We start from the raw sequence: 17,285 nt of genomic DNA, 5'->3' as shown, positions 1-17,285 counted from the left end.
CCACTGAATGCACAGCAGGCCAGAGTCCCGTCACTGCGTGATCCGGTCTTTTAATTTTAGCTCAGGAGGGAAAATGTTGAGAAGTCAAGCAAAGAGGAAGAAGTGCCCCAGGAAAGCCACCACCCTCGCCGTTCCCTCTGCCACCCGCTCCGGCTCAGTCGCGCAGCAGCAGCTGGGTGCAGCCGTCCTTCCCCGTGCATCAGATCTCCGTGACAGGCACATCCAGCACGAGCCCGTTCTGCAGATTTAAAAAGAAAAAAGCACGGGGGCAGGATTCAGAGTCACCCTGCTGGGTGGGGATGATCAGGGATCCCTGGTGCTCATGCCTACCTGCAGCTGGCTGACCTCTGCCCACCGGTATGGGGTGCCCAGCAGCGGGGGCAGCGGGACCCCTCCTCGCAGCGCCCCTGCAACCAGCGGGGAGGCGTCAGGGGGTCCCAGCCCCACCACCCCTGTGCCCGCTGTGGGCTCTGCAGGAGGTTTGGGGAGCACTCAGAAGGAAAGCAGGCAGGGCTGGCACCCTGGCCTGTGTACATTAGCATGAATAAAATCTCGTCCTTCGGCATGTTTTCCATTGAGTTAAGCAGATAAACTGGTGTTCTAGGGTGGGCATTTTAATTACGCCTTGGCATGGCAAAGAGGGACGAGTAGTTTTTTGGAGACTTCAGAACAGTTATGAGAACTGTTCCCAGTTTTGCCTGACAAGTGGCTTTGAGTTTCAGAACAGCAGCAACACTCAAGGAGGTGTCAGAGAGGAAGCCTGCAGCCCCTGCTGGAGCTGCCGATGGGGCCGAGCTCTCCCATCTGCACAGGAGGGGCCGTGCCGAGCCCCCAGCCCGGAGGCACTGCCCGTCCCCAGCTCCAGCTGCATGCCCCACAGCTGCACAATGACAGGCCAGCAATTTTCCTGGGCACCGTTACTCACTGCCACCGAGGGCAGCAGAAGTATGCAAGGTCAGCCAGTCAATGCCATTTCCAAGAAAAAAAAAAAAAAAAGATAACAACAAGCTATAGGAAAAGAAATGAGAGCTATTTTCCCTGTGCAGAAAGCGAATCCTCAGATGAAGCCATAGCCGTGCTTACTGTTGATGGATGGCACGTAGGCCACATGAATAATGTCTGCGAGAACTCTGTTCAGTGGCAGCTCCTGAAACACAGAGGGGTGATGTACATAGCCCATCGTTCTGCATGCCAGCAGCCATGCCTGTCAGGCTCACTTCCATTAATTCATCCAACGCGGCCCCAAATCACAGGAAAATTGCACAGGTCCCTCCGCTACCCCAAGACAAATGGGAACATTTGAAAAATTCTAAATTTCAGTGAAAGCTGCCAAAAATGAAAGCCTTCCCCCGCACCAGCAGCAGCATGGGCACTCAGGCAGGTCAGTGCCACCGCTGCTGCAGGCACCTCCTCACTGCCTAAAGGCTGCCCAGCCCTGCAGACAGACGGACAGACGGACAGATCTTGCCCACAGGTCCTCAGGCTCTCACCCGGCTGCATGGCTCTGCTGCTGTGTTGGGATTTGGAGACTTGAACATTGAGCACACGTGGCATGAGGGCAGACCAGGTGGCGGGCAGTTATTTATGGCCCAAACCCTCCCAGGAATTCGCACAGTGCATTACGAACAGGGACCCCCGCCAGAGCATTCATGTTTGTAGGCAAGCAGTTTGGGCAGTTTATCTGTCATTTACATCTTCCTTTAAATTTTGATCCTTGGCATTCAGTTTGGCCTTCTTTAGTATTTTAATGAGTCTGTTTTTGATAATGAAAGGAACGGGACCAGGCTCCAAGGACTGAATTTCTACCCAAGCCCACGAGCACCGAGCCCCATGGAGGAGATCTCAGCACTGCCTTTGTCCCACACTCACCGCAGAACTCACATCAAATGTGCCGATGGAGGAAGATGCCAAGGCCACTTGGGACAAGCTGTGGGGAGAGAAATTGCCGGGGATCACAGCCTGCAGCCCCCTGCCACCCACAGCAATCCTGCCCGGCACCCAGCACCCAGTTCGCCATCCCCACGAGCTGTTCGGCTGGAGCCTGAACTTCAACTCTTCAGAGTGAAGACCCCAGTTAGGTTTCAGTTCAGCTGCATTATGTCATGCTGAACCTTCTTCTTTCTTTTTAAGTAACTGTTAGTATAAACTGCAATAAACTCATGCAGAAAGATGGAAATGCACATGTGGCACGTGCAGGCTCTCCAGCAGCCTGGGACTGTCCCTGTGCTCGTGGTGGCACTGGGAAGAGAGCCCAGCAGCTGTTACCTGTCCAGAGCAAGGGAGAGCTGCAGCCTCTCTTCCACAACAGCAAAGTGCGCTCTCAGGTCGGAGTGCTGCAGGGAGAAGAGGGGTGCGGGTCCCCAGCGGGACACGTGTGCAGCCGAGCAGGTCCCTGCTCCAGGCCCTGACCCAGGGCCAGGCACTGCCCCGCAGCCCCTGCCCAATGTCCCACGCCCCCCTCTGCTGTCTGCTGGCTCGGGGCAAGGGCGACCACAGCCAGCCAGCAACCACTGCAAAAGGCTTCAGCTCACCACATCCAGGACAAAGAGGGATCCAAGATCGGAATCCGGGCTGGAAACCCAAAACTCGGCAGTGCTGAAGAGGTGCACAATGGTTTTGTCTGGGGTTATTGTCACCAGAGGTGGATTTGTTTCTCTCATTTCAATCACCAGTGGCTGTGATGGAGGCAGCACCATGGAAAGCTGGGGAGAGACAAACCAAAGGGTGACAACCCCTTTCCTTTGCAGTTGACTGCTCTGGGGATCATCCTGATGGCTGCTGAGCATCAGTAGCAGTCACCAAAGTCAATGGTAGCCAGGCAAGCAGATCTTATTAGTCTTATTAATAACAGTTTTGCTAATAAAATGAAAAAAGCACCAGTTTGGTCTTGAGGAATAGGTTCTCAGTGAGTCCTTGTGATTGGCCACAGGGGGTGGATGGAGAACAGCATTACCTGCTGCTGTTAATAGCCTGAGACGACCCAAAGACCATTAGGATCAAGCAAAGTCCACCCACCTCTGGGATGAGGGCTCCAAGCATCGTGGTCACCAGCGGGGGAAGCCCAAGGATCTGTTGAGGAAGCACAGAGGCAGGGACTGAAAGCACTCAGCTGGGGGGAGTTCAATACTGAGAAGTGAAGAGGAGCAGAGAGGCTGCAGAGCTACCGGAGGCACTGTGCTCCTCCGCTGCGGGCACCAGGCAGGGCACAGGGCGCTGCCACTGCAGCCGGTGACTCCCCGGCCGGTGGTCCTGGGGGCAGGTGCTCGGCTGCAGCAGCCACGCACGGGGCAGGCCACAGGACAACAGGCTTTGGGTGTTACACACAACTGTCCTCAAAAAAAATGCACTGTCATTGCCTGAGCCTAGCAGGATCTTGGATGCTGTTGCTGGACCTGCAGGAGCACCCTGAGGCCATGCATGAAGGATGTCCATAAATCCCTATAAACCATGGACTCCATAAAACACAGACCAAACAAACTACTGATAATCCCTTTCATGATCCCCAAATACACTTGTCTGCAGCCACCAACCAGTGCCAGAGAGTGATGAAAAGAGCATGGATCTGCCTTGAACGCAGGCACAGGTTTCTTTAGGGGTCCTTTGAGGAAAATCTCCAGCCCAAATTACCCACCATGTTATTGCTGATGTTCAGGCTGAAGGACGCCTGCATAACAGAGAGCTCAGCACCCAAGAAGCCTGCAGACAGGATGAGCTGGGTAGCAGCCTCCCTCTTTGGTGGCAGAGAAGTAGGAGACAGCTGATCTGCTGGAAGGTCCACTACCTCTCCCTCTTCTTTGTGGAGGATGGTCTGAAAGGACCCATAGAAGGAGCCATGTCAGAGAGTACAAGTCCATTTCCAGGATCTGTATTTGGACCACATCCAGGGCACTGGATGCATCTCTCTGTAGCCTCAGCAATGAAAGAACAATCAAAGCCACAGAAAACGATGGGCCAAGGAGGTGGCTGGGTGGTTTAATGCAAACAGCATGTGCCTGCACCCCTTCCAAAGCCTCTGCTGCCAAAGGCTGAGTATTATAAAGTCATAGAACAGCTTGGGTTGGAAGGGAGCTCAAAGCTCACCCAGTTCCAACCCCCTGCCATGGGCAGGGATGTGCCACCCTCCAGATCAGTTTGCCCAGGGCCTCGTCCAACCTGGCCTGGAACACTTCCAGGGATGGGGCATCCACAGCTTCTCTGGGCAGCCTGTGCCAGTGCCTCGCCTCCCTCAGGGTGAAGGATTTCCTCCTAACCTCTAATTTAAATCTCTCCTCTTTTAGTTTAAAGCCATTGAGAAGGACAACGCCTCCAAGCAAACAGGTGTCAGGAACATTGCCCCTCCAAGTTCCGGCTCCGGCAGTGGCACTCACCCTCAAATCCAGCTGTATGAAAGTTTCACTCGTCACAGGTGGGTTCAGCAATGCGTATCGGAGGGTGCCAGCAGTGCCGAGAGGGATTGTGGCTGTGGGGAAGAAGGGGGAGGCTCAGGCAGAGGCACGCACCCTGCACCACGGCTCAGGAACAGCGGCCACATCACCAGTGCTACCTGTGGGTGCTGGATTCAGATGTGGGTGGCTGGAGAGAGCACAACTTACAAGTCATGGTGGTGAATTTTGCATTCATGAGGTTGAGCACCGCGTCCACGGCTGGACACAGCTGGAGGGCAAGAAGAAAGCTGTGAGAACACCTTGCACGGCCACTCCCATGGGAGCACAGCCTTGTGCCATCAGGCCAGCACAATCCCATTGGGACCCTCCACTTGTAAGCACCCAGACAAGGACTTGCCTCTGTTTTCTCTGTCCCTAGTTTAATTAGGTTATTTCCGGGTAAATCTGACTTTAAACTGCATTGCCCACCCTGGTGCTGGGCAGGGGAGCACCGGGTTGCCAGCAGCCACGGCTCGAAGCGCTCCCTTTTACCTGCAGCTCCCCCGTACAGCACAACTGGGAAAACTGGCACTGAGCCGTGGAGAGGAGGAGCAGGAGGACAAGGAGGGGATGCTCAGGAAGCACAGGGCAGACCAGGCAGCACTTACCAGGCTGGGCAGCACTTTCTGAAGGCTGCTGTCCAGAAACTTGCTCACGACTTGGGGCAGCATGCTAGGCAGAGAGAACACGTCAGCCAACACGGCCGCGAGGCACGGAGCAGTGACTACTTACTACAGACCAAACCGTAAACAGTCAAGTGCTAAAGAAACATGTCTGGGATGGATTAGGCCGAAACATGGCTCACGTCCAATAAAAGGTATTTTCCCTTTTTACAAATCTTTTCTAATGCATTCCATCTTCTGGCTTTAAACAAAGCTGAAAGCTTCCACGCCTAGCAGAAGCTCAGTTATCTGAGGAGTACAGCACTCAAATGAGGACTTAGGCCAGAAATGAGCACTGTGTGCAATAACACAGATAGGGCCGGCCTGAATTTGTCCATAAAACATTTTGGTTTTCTTAGTGGGAAAAATAGGACCTTCGATGCATGAACACTTGTATTGAGAAGTGCTTGCGTTCTGTACAAGCCCATGCCCAGAGACTGAAAATCCCTGCTGAGCAACGCTGTTGCCTGCCCCGGGGGTACCGCTGGCATCTGCCTGCAGCTGCTGCTGCCCCAGCAGGGCCCCAGCACACCCGGTGCTCACTTGCTGGGCAGATTGGTTTTGGCGCTGAGCAGGGCGATGCGGCAGCTCTTGGTGCTGAACCACGGGCAGCCCTGGGAGTCCTGTGCCAGCCGCGCGCTGGCAGTCAGGTTTGCTGCCACCTTGATTTCCATGTTTCCTCCTATAAAGCTGCACAGAATGAATCACAGTTAGCAGGGGATAAAACCTCCCGAAACGGCTGGCAGCACGGGGCTGCCTGGCAAAGCACCGCAGCAGCTGTCCCACAGGTGTCCTTGCCCACCCACCTTCTCCCAGCAATGGTCATCCGGACCAGCACAGCCATGAACAGCCCCACGCCTGGCGAGAGTGTCAGCGATATCTCTGGGGGACGGAGGTCTGTTACTTTCAGCCTGGGGGAAAACAGAGGAAAAGCGCTGGGAAAGATCTGCCAGAGCAGACGGCCGGACCTGTAAGTCAAACCACTTCATATTGGTATCGTTGTCACCACCTTTAGTCCTCTGCTTCTTGCTCAAACTTTTTTATTAACATTTTAATACACTTCTGAGTTCAGGAAGATGTTTCTTCATAACAAAAATATTGCAGTTTAATTTTGAAAAAGTGTAGCAAAATGTTAGGGCATTCAAAACAACGTTTTCACCCAGAGCCAACTTGCCAGATCTGATCCCCCAGTGATTCTGGGTTTCCTCAGGACATTATTCCCAAGACCCAGCACCCACAGGTCCGAGAGCAACCCCCCAGCACCACAAGGCCACAGCAGCCAAGCCCAGCCAGCTCGGAAGCAGGACGTGCTTTATTGCCTTTAAGTTATAGTTTCTCTGTGTCTTTGCAGACACAACCATGCGGAAAATCACCAGCCTTAATACCACACTTGTTAGTGAGGAGTGATTTGTTTCTGCCTCCAGGCTAAAACTTACAAACCTTCTGCTTTTGCTTTGTGATTTCCAGACTCAGCCTCCTGTTGAAACGCTGCTGATTATCACTCACCTGGAGATGCCTTTGATGGGTTTCATGTTCGACTTTTTTTTTGTTGTTTCCTCTACCAGTTTCTGAAGAACATTGCTCTCATTCAGCGCAGTGGAGACCGCTGGAAAATTTGCACAAGACAAGGGGCTCAGCACAGAACCTCCAAGGAGGAGACAGTGCCGGGGTGAGGGAGCTCAGCCCCCATCCCACTCTGTAAAACATCGCTGGTGACACGTCTGCACTGTAACAAGCAAGGCCACAACCGGGGTGCTCCATGTGCTGGAAATTCAGAGTGCTGGCAGTCTCTGCAGCCTCCGTTCAGGCTCACGGTCACACACTGTGCGAGCACTTCACTTTTAGACGTGACACCAAGACACCCAGGTGCCCGCACCAGGCCATCACAGACCAGGCGATGCAGCTTCCCGTGTTCAAAGCAATGACCACAAGGAAGCAGCTCCTGTTGCAGACTAAGGGAGGCAGCAGGACAAAATCTGGGCACAAACACTTGGCTCAGGTATGGTGCAGAAGCTCCAGGACCCAGATGCGCCCTTCCCATGCTGGGCCCAAGGGGCACGGACGGGAGCAGCGGGTGCTAAGCCCTGCGGAGAGCTCCGGGGCAGCCAGTGGTGCTGCTGGCCTCGTGCCCATGGCACAGGCTGGAGGCAGCCCTGGCTGCATGGACGGACGGACGGACAGACAGACAGACATGCCCACGTGGCTGAGTGCTTACCACGGTCGATTGTCCCAATATCCATCCTGAGGATGGCCCCCGGGCCACCGGCGCTTTGTGACACTGCCAGCCAGCCACCAAGGAGCAAAAGGCACCAGATCCTTGGCATCTTCAGGCCTGGTACCGTTGCCCACAAAGCTCCAGAGGTGGCTAAATGATGCACTGGCTTAATGGACAAAAAGAGACAATTAGCTGGAGACGGTTCCCAACAGCATGGCAAGGGCTAAATGCTGCACTCCTGTGGAAGGGAGTGAGCAGGGCTCACTCCAGCCCAAGGGGATGGGTGCTGCAGCACGACCCTGGGACAGAAACCTCTGCGAGGAAGAGCGTGATGGTCACCTCACCAGGACCTCCTCCAGCGGAGTGCTCCTGTAGGTTGTCCACACTCTGCGCCGATCTTCCAGAGAGAGGCAGGAAATGGCCTATATATACACAGCCCTGGCTGAGAAAAAAAGGAAAAAAAATAAACGGATTAAAGAGGTGGATAATTACTGTGATGTAAAACTAATCCCTCAGTGTTTCTGACATCTTCCAGTACAAGTAATCTCACTAATAAATGTAAAAGTCCAGGTAAGTCCTTGAGCTGCAGGTATCAGGTGGATGTTCCCGGCATGTCTGAGGCCAGCTCTCTTGCTCAACAGCCTGGAAGAGCCTACGGGAGCTTTGCACTGAAAGAGTAGAACTGATCTGTTAATAACATGGTACAGACAGAAGTGGGGGCAGGGGGAAAGTTGAGCCATGGAATAGTAAATTCTGCTCTTGGAGATGCATGTGCAGTGTGACTGTCAGAACAAATCGCCCATGCTCCCCAGAGGTTCGTGGAGCCTGTGCAGGTGCCAAGGGAGGACCTGGGATTAGCTGGGGGAGGACCCGGGGGAGGTTGTGGCAATCCCAGTAACATTGGTGCTGATCTCTGCAGGTCTGAGCGAGGAGAGGAACAGCAGGAACAGCAACCTGAGCTGTCCCCGACATACCATGGGGAGGCTGCACATCCTCCAGACCGTGCACAAACTGCATCAGCTCTCCTGCGGGCCATCCACGCATATCCTGGCCAGAGACAGCACCAGAGCCATCCCTGTATGCTCACCTGCCCCTGCCAGCACCAGCCCCACAGGGATGGCTCACCCAGAGCCCACCCTGGTGGGATCCTGCGGCACTGAGAAATTTATTCCTTCTCTTCATTTCTGTATAAAATGTGTCAGAGGGCTTAATCTGTCATCACCTCCCCCTGTGATATACTTGGTGGTTCTGCTAAGCACAGACAGGGAGATTTACATCTTATCTAACAGGAGTGTAAGATTTATAGATAGCTCCTGTTTAAGAACCCATCATGCCAGAAAGACGCCTTTGTGCCGGTAACTTGATCAGTCACTGTGCTGTAAGTTGACATCTAATTAAGCCTCCCTGGGGACCATGAGGTCCAGAGCAGCTCTTCAGGAGGAGAAAATCCACATCCGAGTGCCATGGTGCCCTCTTGCCCCAACAGCTCATCTCCATTCTTGTACTTGAGTAAACGCTGATAACGTGCCACAGATAAATCTCAAGTACTGCTTCGAAAGAGCTGCTGGAATTACCTGCAATGGAACAAGGCTTAACTGGAGGCAATTCCAGCCACTGCTCTATAACACAGCAATCTTCTTTCTTGCAGACTCTTCTCAGAGTGCTGCTGAGAGCCAAGGACCTTTCCAGACATGTCGAGATGCACCTGGAACCAGCGCCCAATAACTCACGCAGCCAGTGCACGGAGGACAATAGCTGCCTCCTAAGGCACAGGTGAATCAACAAGTGCTGAACAGCTAACCCTACTGCCAAAGGACCCAGACCAAACTGGGCAGTTCAACCCTCTCTGGAAGAGTGGTCATGCCTCAAAGTTTGGATCACAAATACGGAGGGGGAAGAACACCCAGCAGGGAGGAGAGCTGCATGGGGTGCAGAGGATGTACTGTTGGTGCTTGCAGGCAGCCCGAGCTCTGTGCTCCAGGGCAAAGGGAACAGAAAAGCAGGATGGACCCAAAGCCCAGGAAGGAGGGGACCCTGAGTCCCCTCGTGAGGACCTTTGATGCCCATAGAGATGCCACTGCATGCATCACCCACCTTTTTTTTTTTTTTTTTTTTTCTATATACCATTTGTAATAGTATTGCCAGTGGATTTTGATTGGGACTGAAGTGGAGAGGCAGCAGTTACTGCATGTTGGCCAACCTGCAGGTTAGAGATCATGCCTTCAAAAAGTCTGCTCTTCTGTCTGGTCTAGAACTCACTGAACCCTGCAGAAACACTCCTGCTGCCTTCAGCACACTTACCACTGGCCTGAAGGAAAGCCCAAGGGGTTTGTCTGTCCTTCAGGAGCATCCTCACAGTGTTCACAAGGCCTCCTTCCACGCAGCGTCAGGTCTCATCCCTCTGGATCTGAGCAGCACCCACCACAGCAGCTTCCCCGTGGCGTGGAACTGATGATCGCTGTCTAATAGCATTTGATTTCTTGGCACCCTCCTTCCAGAGACTTTGTGATCCTCAGCAACTTCACAATGCAGGCGAGCTGCCCTAGCACCTGCTGCTCAATATTTCACCCTGCTGGGTCGATGGCCAATGTAATCAGGTCTATGGGGAAACAATAAAAAATGGTATACAAAACAAAGCACCCCCTCCCAGCGCACCCTCCTGGTTTTCAGCCCTCTGCCAATTTCTGCCTCCATCAGCCCTGGTTACACAGATATATAAAGCAAGAACACATCCTTGTGTGGCCACAGCCAGACACAGACAGAACTAGAACAATGGGGAGACCGGGCAGAAAAGGTAAAGATGCATTTACAAAATGAACAGATTGATGTGGGCATTGCTTGTACTTTGGTGTGTCTCTGCGAGCATCAGTCCTGATCAGAAGTCCTCCCTCTGCAAGGACTGATATAGATGTGCATGTTGTTAAACTTGGGTTTAACAGGTTAAACTTACCGAATAACTTGTTTTCTTAATGCTGTAAGAGTATCACAAACATGATAAGCAATTCTAGAATGTTTTTCAGAGGTAGGTGACTCTATTACCTCTGTATCTGATTTTACCCTCCTGCATACCTTCAATTCATTCCTGAGCTAATTTTAACTCCTGTTTATTTTGTTTTGTATCAGTTGTAGGCCATTACAAGATATTTAACAGGCATAATGGTGGTGCTGCAAGCACCACTCTAGCTTACACACTTGCAGGAGATTTTCAAGGCTGAGCCTTTTTTTCAGCACTATTAAATGCCCAGGTGCTCCACGAGAGCTATGCGTCATTATTTTACAAAAGCTGCAAAGCCCAGGAGCACAAACACAATGCAGGAGCTGAAACCATGGCTCCCGAGCACGGTCCCACACCTTGGCAGGGCCCCACTGTGCTGACCGGGTATTTTGGGCGCCCTCCTCCTGCAGGCAGCGCCGTGGCCCCGCTCTGCGCCCTGGGCACCCTCCTGAGCCTCCTGGTCCCTGTGGAGGCCACCAGGTCTCCCGACTGCGGGGGCATCCTCACCCCGTCAGGACTGAGCTACCGTAAGTACACAGCCCGTACCTCCCCGTGCCTCGCCACCCAGGCAGAGGCATCCTCTCGTAAACTTACGCCGTGAATCGGCTCATTTTCATCATCCCCTTCCTACAGCGAGTAACAGTGGGGTCTAGGAAGAGATGAATGTGTGGCACCAGGACAGATTTCAGTCTGTCTGCCCCTGTGCGTGAGATCACAGGCTCAGGGGCTTCTAATAACTCTGCCCTATTTCAGTCGCTGAAGTTTCAAGACCATACGCAGAGGTGGTCCTCAGGCAGGACCTGATGGACCTGGACCTGACCCTTGGCTCCCCCAAAGCCAGCAGGTGAGTCCACGGCTCTGCCTCACCCGGGCTTTGCAACCACTCCTCTGAGTCCTGGTGGAGCTCCTGGAGCACTGTGAGCACCAACACAAAAAGCAAAAACCCTCCTGGGAATCGACCTGGATGCCTTAAATATCCATTTAGAAGCAAGCTCCCTGCTCCTCCTTTGGGGTCTGATGGCAGCAGCCCCGGTGCCACCCTTGGAGCATGGATTTGTCTCTGCAGACCCCACGGACAATCGGTGTTTCTTTGCAGGAGCAGCCAGGGCTCACACCTCAGCCTGTGCTGGGCTCCTGACACCCGCTTTTCCTCTCGAGCAGGGACCAAATCAGCTCTGTCCAAGTGGTCGACCTGTCGCTGTCGCTTGTCCCAGAGGCCGGGCTGCGGCTGGGCATCGAGGTGGACCTGGGCATCACCCCCCCGGAGTGAGTAGTGCCTGCCTGCGGGGCCGGGGCAGTGGCACGGGGCAATGACCCTCCAACCTGCGCCGTTCCCTCGTGCAGTGCAGCGCCCAGGCTGGCGAGGCTGTCCATCCTGGCTGACCTCCACATAGACCTGAGCCCTGATGGCGACCTGCAGCTGATAACCTCCTACTGCAGACCCACTGTGGAGGTGCAGAGCGCCGAGGAGGTGGGAAGGTCAGCCCGTGGTTTTTTTTGGCACGGGATCTGGGTGAATGGGGGAACAAAACTGAGTGACAAGTATTTTTGTGCATAAAGGTGATAGGACCAAGATCTGATCACTGGCATAAAAGCTTACAAATGTCAGTGCAAATCCTTTCACTTCAGGACAGAAACTTTGTTCTGCTTACAGCCCCGTTTTTGTTTATTTGTTTTTTGTTTGGTTGTTTCTTTTTCTTTCCCCCCACAATGTTAAGAGTTTTTTCTCTCATAAAGGAGCAAATGTTTCTAAAGAGTGTAGCAGGAAAGTTTTAATTCAAGTCCAGTGGCAGGTCTTTAGCATTTTAGGATCCTGAACTGCAGTCACAGCTTAATAGATGATGGAAAATGATGATAATGTCTCTGGATACTTTCTGGGTCAAATCAAAAGACACTAACATCCCCCTGGCTGAGCTGGTGCTGTCTAACTTCCTCTGCTCTGTTGTTTTCATCCAGCAAGTCCTCTAGTTCCGACCCGGACAAGGAGATTAATGCTGATAAGGTAAGATAACGTCCATACAGACACGAGACAGCAGAAGACAAATTGGCATGGTTCTGTAAGAATTAGAGCACTCAGGTGAACCTGGCACTTACAAAACCCACCTGGTTGTGCCAGGCATCCCCACAGCCCTCCACACGGGATGAGGATTGCATCCTCTGTCTGTGATCCCCCATCTGCCAGCTCACAGCCAGATGGGGACGTGCAGGCTGCAGCAGATGCCAGCAGCCCCCGCACTCATCTCCCTCCTCTCACGCTTTGCTCTTATCCCACAGATTTGCTTGGAAGTCTCCAAACTGCTCCTTTTGCCTAACGAGCAGCTGATGTCTCTGACAGGTGGGCAGCTCAGCTCTCAGGCTCGTTAGGGTTTAGGGGCTCCTGCTGGAGCTGTGCAGGCTGGGCCCTGCAGCAGTGGCTGCTCCGTGGCCGTGGGTTTTGTCTGCTGGGAAAAGAGCTCCCTGTGCACTGCTGCGGGGAGCAGGAGATGGCAGCTGGATGGGGGCTGCTCCGTGGTGGGGCAGGGCAGGGCCCAGCCTCTCCCCTCCTCCTTCAGGTGTGCCAGAAACCTTGGGGAGGGCAGGGCGATAAAACAGGAGAAATTAATCCTTCTGCTCTTCCCCTCCTCACCTGCTACCTGGGGGAAATCCAGCCTGTTCACATGCACAATCTCCTGTCGCTGCTCCCCTTTGTTCTCTGAGTGCCCCTCTGCTCACTTTGCAGCTCAGTTCCCCATCACCCCCCGTTGCCAGGTCCAGTACCTGCCGCTGGCTGCCCCCGTGATCTCCGAGGAAGGAATCACCATGTCCTTGCAAGTAAGCACCACAGCCTGCCCGTGCTGCCCAGCTCCTGCCCACGCACTTGTCTGCCTGCCACTTCTCTGCCCTGGATGAGCAGCTGCTGAGTGCCTGCAGGATGAGGCGGACACCCCAAGCACCCTGACCCCTTTTCTGTCCCCTGCAGACAACGTTCCAGGTGGCAGGGATGGCAGTGCCCCTGCCAGTCAGCCCCGTGCCATTCAGCATGCCAGAGCTGGTGAGCTCCAGCCCTTCCCACCTCACCTTGGCTTTGTCTGAGCACTTCTACACCAGCCTCTTCTTCGCCCTGGAGAGGGCTGGGGCCTTCAACATGACCATTCTGGTGAGTAGTGCAAGCAAGCGAGGAGGGAATAATAAAATGGACAGCGATGGCTGGACCCCTGCTCCACGAAGCCGTAAGGGAGCTGTGCTCCCTGAAAGAAATGAGAGCATCTCTGAGAGCCCATGGAACCTCACTGCAACACCCCCAGCCTCTTACCTTGACCTTGCAGGCAAAATTCTGCTGGTCAAATGGTGCATGGGAAATTTACCATCAGAACTAGCCAAAACACGGCTTCTGGCACGTGCTGGTGTGCAGGGAAGGCCGCCTGCATTTGGCAGCTGTGCAGCACTTGGAAGCAGTTGTGCCAGACCCCAGACTGCAGCTCCTGGGGCCGCCAGCCAGCTGATGCTCTGTGCTTTGTCCTCCAGAGCCCACTGACCACCGCCACCATGGCACAGAAGATCACCCAGGTACGTGGCTGCTTCCAGCACCTGGTTGGCACAGCCCCTGCTGCGGGGGCTGCTGGGCTGCAAACAGCTGCCTGCGGCAGGTCGGCTCCCTGTACCACGAGGACCTGCCCGTGATGCTGAGGGCTGAGCTCAGAAGCTCTCCTCGGGTGGAGCTGGAGGAAGGCCGAGCAGCCCTGAAGCTCTTCCTCACCATCCACGTCGGGGCAGGCTCACCAGAATTCCAGAGCTTCCTGAGCGTGAGCGCGGTGAGTGAGCACTGCAGGAAGGGGCCACCTCCGCTGCTCCCCTCAACTGCTGCAGAGGGCACAGGTCTCTGTCACAGAGAGCAGGGTGCAAGGAGCATGTCATGGGGGTACTGCACAGATGGCTTCATCACTTCTCAATGTTCAGAGCTGAAATGGGACAGTTTGCTCGCTCTGATCCTGCCCTCCCTGTTCTCCGCACAGGACGTGACTGCAGGACTGCTCCTCAGCGTCACCGACACACGGATGATGATCTCTGCAGCAGCGATCGAGTAACGAGTCCGGCTGTGCTCTGCAGCCTTGTGGGGGACACAGTTCAGTCATTGCATGGGATGGGAGAGGCAAATAGCCTGGGGAATTTCTTACCTGTGACGGCTTGGTCACTGTGGAGGTTGCTCTAGCCCAAGGGAAATGGCAAGGCTCCAGCAGCAGGACCAGAAAGAAAAATGCTGCCCATCTCCCTGAGCACCCCGTGTCCCTGCCTACAGCGAGCCCTCACCACAGGTCCCGGGGCCAGGACACCCCCAGCTCCCTGCTGCTGTGCATGGGGGCAGAGACAGTGCCCACTGTCCCCTGCTCCCTGCCTTGCGCCCGGCCTGGGGAGCTGCTGGAGCCCTGGGCACAGCCCTGGCTTTCAGAAAACCTGCAAGCCCCTGCTTATCGCCAAGCATGGTCTCCAAGGAAAACCCTGCTCAGTGACCCAGCCAAAGGGCTGCTGAGCAAATCTCATGCTGCTCTTTGTTTTGCAGAGATGCTGAGCTCAGCCTGGCTGCCTCCGACGTGGGTCCAGTGCCGGTAGGTGCTCCCAGCACCCCGAAGTGATGGAGCACAGCTGGGCTCCTGCCTGCACCGTGCTGAGCACAGCAGCCCTTGCTTTAGTGCTGTCCCCTAAAGCCTGGCCATCCCCAGACAGCTTGCACCACCCCGAGCTCATGCCACAAAATCCACAGCCAGGCCATCAGCAGGGCAGCACACGCTCATGGTGCTCATGGTGCTCACTGCACTCCGCAGAGGCTGGGAGAGGGGCAGCACGCCAGGACCCCAGTGCTGCAGGTCCTGGCCTCTCTCCACCCCTTTAGAGCCAGGCCATAAAGAAGCTGACCCTGTGGCTTTCTCCTTTGCAGGCTGCGTTGCTGGAAGAGCTGTTCCTGGGCACTGTTCGCGAGGAGGTGCCCGTCTGGATGAACGGTGAGAAGTGGGGACACCTCCCAGGCAGCACCAGGCACAAAGTGTCTCAGCTGGGAACCTTCCCTCCTCTTTCACCTTTCCCCATTTCTCTTCCTAGCGGTGCTGAGTGAAGGCGTACACCTGCCACACGTATCCACCTTCACCTACACCGATGTCAGCGTCATGATTCACAAGGTAAGAAATCACAACATGCAAGTTTCTCCCCGAAACAAGACATTTAAGTTGCTCCCTGCTACATTTGATTTAAAGGGTACCTGGGAGTGACGCTTACCTCCTGGCACTAAAATAAATCTGAGCCTGCTTCTCCTGTCCTGCTAACCCACAGAACTGAGCTTCATTGCTTTACATAGGCATCCCTCTCTAGCCATGCTAACACAAGCAAAAAATGCTCGTTAGAAGGATCAGGGGCAGGCTGCAGGGAGCGCTGGGTGCAGCACTGAGGTCTCCCCCACCTGTGTCTAGGATTACGTCTTGCTCCTGTGCAACCTCAAGCTGCAGGCAAGACACGGTGAGCAGGGGGCCACGGCCTGAACCCGGTGTGCCGTTAGCTTCACCTGGAGGAAAACGGGGGCAAAGCCACCCCACTGACTCTGAAAGGATGTGTCGTGTTTTCTCACTGCATGAAATGTTTAAAAATCTTCTTTCTTTACTGAAACAACATTTTCTCAAGTGTAGGATAATAATGGCATTTTGCTAGTGGCTTTCTCTTCCAGTCTATTTTTTTGTTGCACAAGGAGGATTGATTGTAACAATGTTCCATGCTTTAATTAAACATTTCTCTTTAATATTGCATTTTCCTGTATGACTATTGACTTTTTTTTCCCCTCAATGACTTGTACTGAAAGATAGATGAATTTCATCTTGCTGAGTACCAGTACAGATGTCCAGACCTTACATTTAACTAAGGGAGCATCAAAATCTCACTAATTTATAAGGACATGAGGCAGCCCCGAGCCTCTCAGCTGCAGAACACTATCGCCCCTACCCACAAGAGACATTTCATGGCTTTTCTTCCATTTCCAGCGTTACTATGGGAACAAAACAGCTGGTGAGTTTTCACTCGGCCAGAAAGAAGGAAAAAAAAATCACATCTGTACAAAGGTTTCTAATATTAGACTTGAAGCCAGTCACATTTTTGAAAACATGCCTCTGACAAAGCTGGTCGCAGAGCGGGCGGATGAAGCATGGCCACACAGCAGCGTGCCCGTCGGGGTCCAGCACCACGGCAGTGCCGGCTTTTGCCCACTGCCCATGGGGCCCAAGCATGCCCAAAGGGGGAAAATCTGGCACAGCCTCAGCACCCAAAGCAGCTGCATGTGGGGACTGAGCTCCTGCAGCAAGCCAAGAGTGAGCTGGGGGTCCCCTGCAGGCACCACGGGCAGCTTCCTGGCTTCTGCTGTTGCTCTTGCAGCGTGCTTGGAGGGCGATACTGCACTTAACACCCAGCCCGTGAAGCTGTATTAATTACACATGCATCTGCTTTCATATGCAACTACCGTCCCCATCATTTCTAGCCTTTGGAGCTGCTGAAAAGCACTTGAAAATCTCATATTTCAGGGACTTAGAAATAGGAAAGGAAACAAAACAAGCCAGGCTGATTTATTGAAGGGAGTAAAAAAAAAAAAAAAAATTTTAAATGAAGGTTTATATGCCCGTCCTGGGGACCTGACTAATGATTTTAACGCCCGAAGTTGGCAATAGCAGGAACAGTTCCTAATAAAAGTTTGCTGGTAGAGCTGCAACCATTAGTCTTTGACTAATATATCTTAACCCAGTTTCCCAAGAGGAATATGCTACAGCAGTAAAAGAATTTATTTGTTTGGCAGCAGAGGTTCTGGCCGGGGGATTTACTGCACTGCTCTGGCCGTGGTGGCTGGGGCAGGGGAGCTGCAGCCCCGCTCCTGGCCGCGTACGTCCCACCTGCAGCAGCAGGCTCAGCCCCAGACCTGGATCGTGCTGGGGGTCGGGGAGTAGCATCTGATCAATAGGTAACCCAGCCAGGAGCAGCCACTG

General features: G+C 53.8%; 2 protein-coding genes across 2 annotated transcripts; one reads left to right on the top strand and one right to left on the bottom strand.

The window, feature by feature from the left end:
- Positions 1 to 199: 199 nt before the first annotated feature.
- Positions 200 to 7,326, bottom strand: BPIFB6 (BPI fold containing family B member 6). The gene is made up of 15 exons (XM_032198574.1): positions 7,302 to 7,326; positions 6,593 to 6,692; positions 5,893 to 5,997; positions 5,630 to 5,776; positions 5,033 to 5,096; positions 4,593 to 4,653; positions 4,368 to 4,459; positions 3,632 to 3,808; positions 3,016 to 3,069; positions 2,532 to 2,702; positions 2,266 to 2,333; positions 1,882 to 1,927; positions 1,084 to 1,147; positions 331 to 407; positions 200 to 238 (listed from the first exon to the last, which is right to left on the bottom strand). The coding sequence occupies exons 1-15, from the start codon at positions 7,324 to 7,326 to the stop codon at positions 200 to 202; spliced, it is 1,290 nt and encodes a 429-aa protein (XP_032054465.1).
- A 2,966-nt stretch (positions 7,327 to 10,292) lies between these two features.
- On the top strand, positions 10,293 to 15,803 carry BPIFB2 (BPI fold containing family B member 2). The gene is made up of 16 exons (XM_032198573.1): positions 10,293 to 10,323; positions 10,707 to 10,823; positions 11,050 to 11,140; positions 11,458 to 11,562; positions 11,641 to 11,775; positions 12,253 to 12,298; positions 12,571 to 12,631; positions 13,016 to 13,107; positions 13,256 to 13,432; positions 13,801 to 13,842; positions 13,923 to 14,087; positions 14,289 to 14,356; positions 14,834 to 14,879; positions 15,209 to 15,272; positions 15,370 to 15,446; positions 15,735 to 15,803. Exons 1-16 carry the CDS (start codon positions 10,293 to 10,295, stop codon positions 15,801 to 15,803), a joined length of 1,386 nt encoding a protein of 461 aa, XP_032054464.1.
- Positions 15,804 to 17,285: the final 1,482 nt, after the last annotated feature.

The sequence above is a fragment of the Aythya fuligula genome, chromosome 16 (assembly GCF_009819795.1).
Source record: "Aythya fuligula isolate bAytFul2 chromosome 16, bAytFul2.pri, whole genome shotgun sequence".
Lineage (NCBI taxonomy): Eukaryota > Metazoa > Chordata > Aves > Anseriformes > Anatidae > Aythya > Aythya fuligula.
Note: the sequence above shows the minus strand (reverse complement) of the source record. Positions and strands in the feature narration are given on the sequence as shown.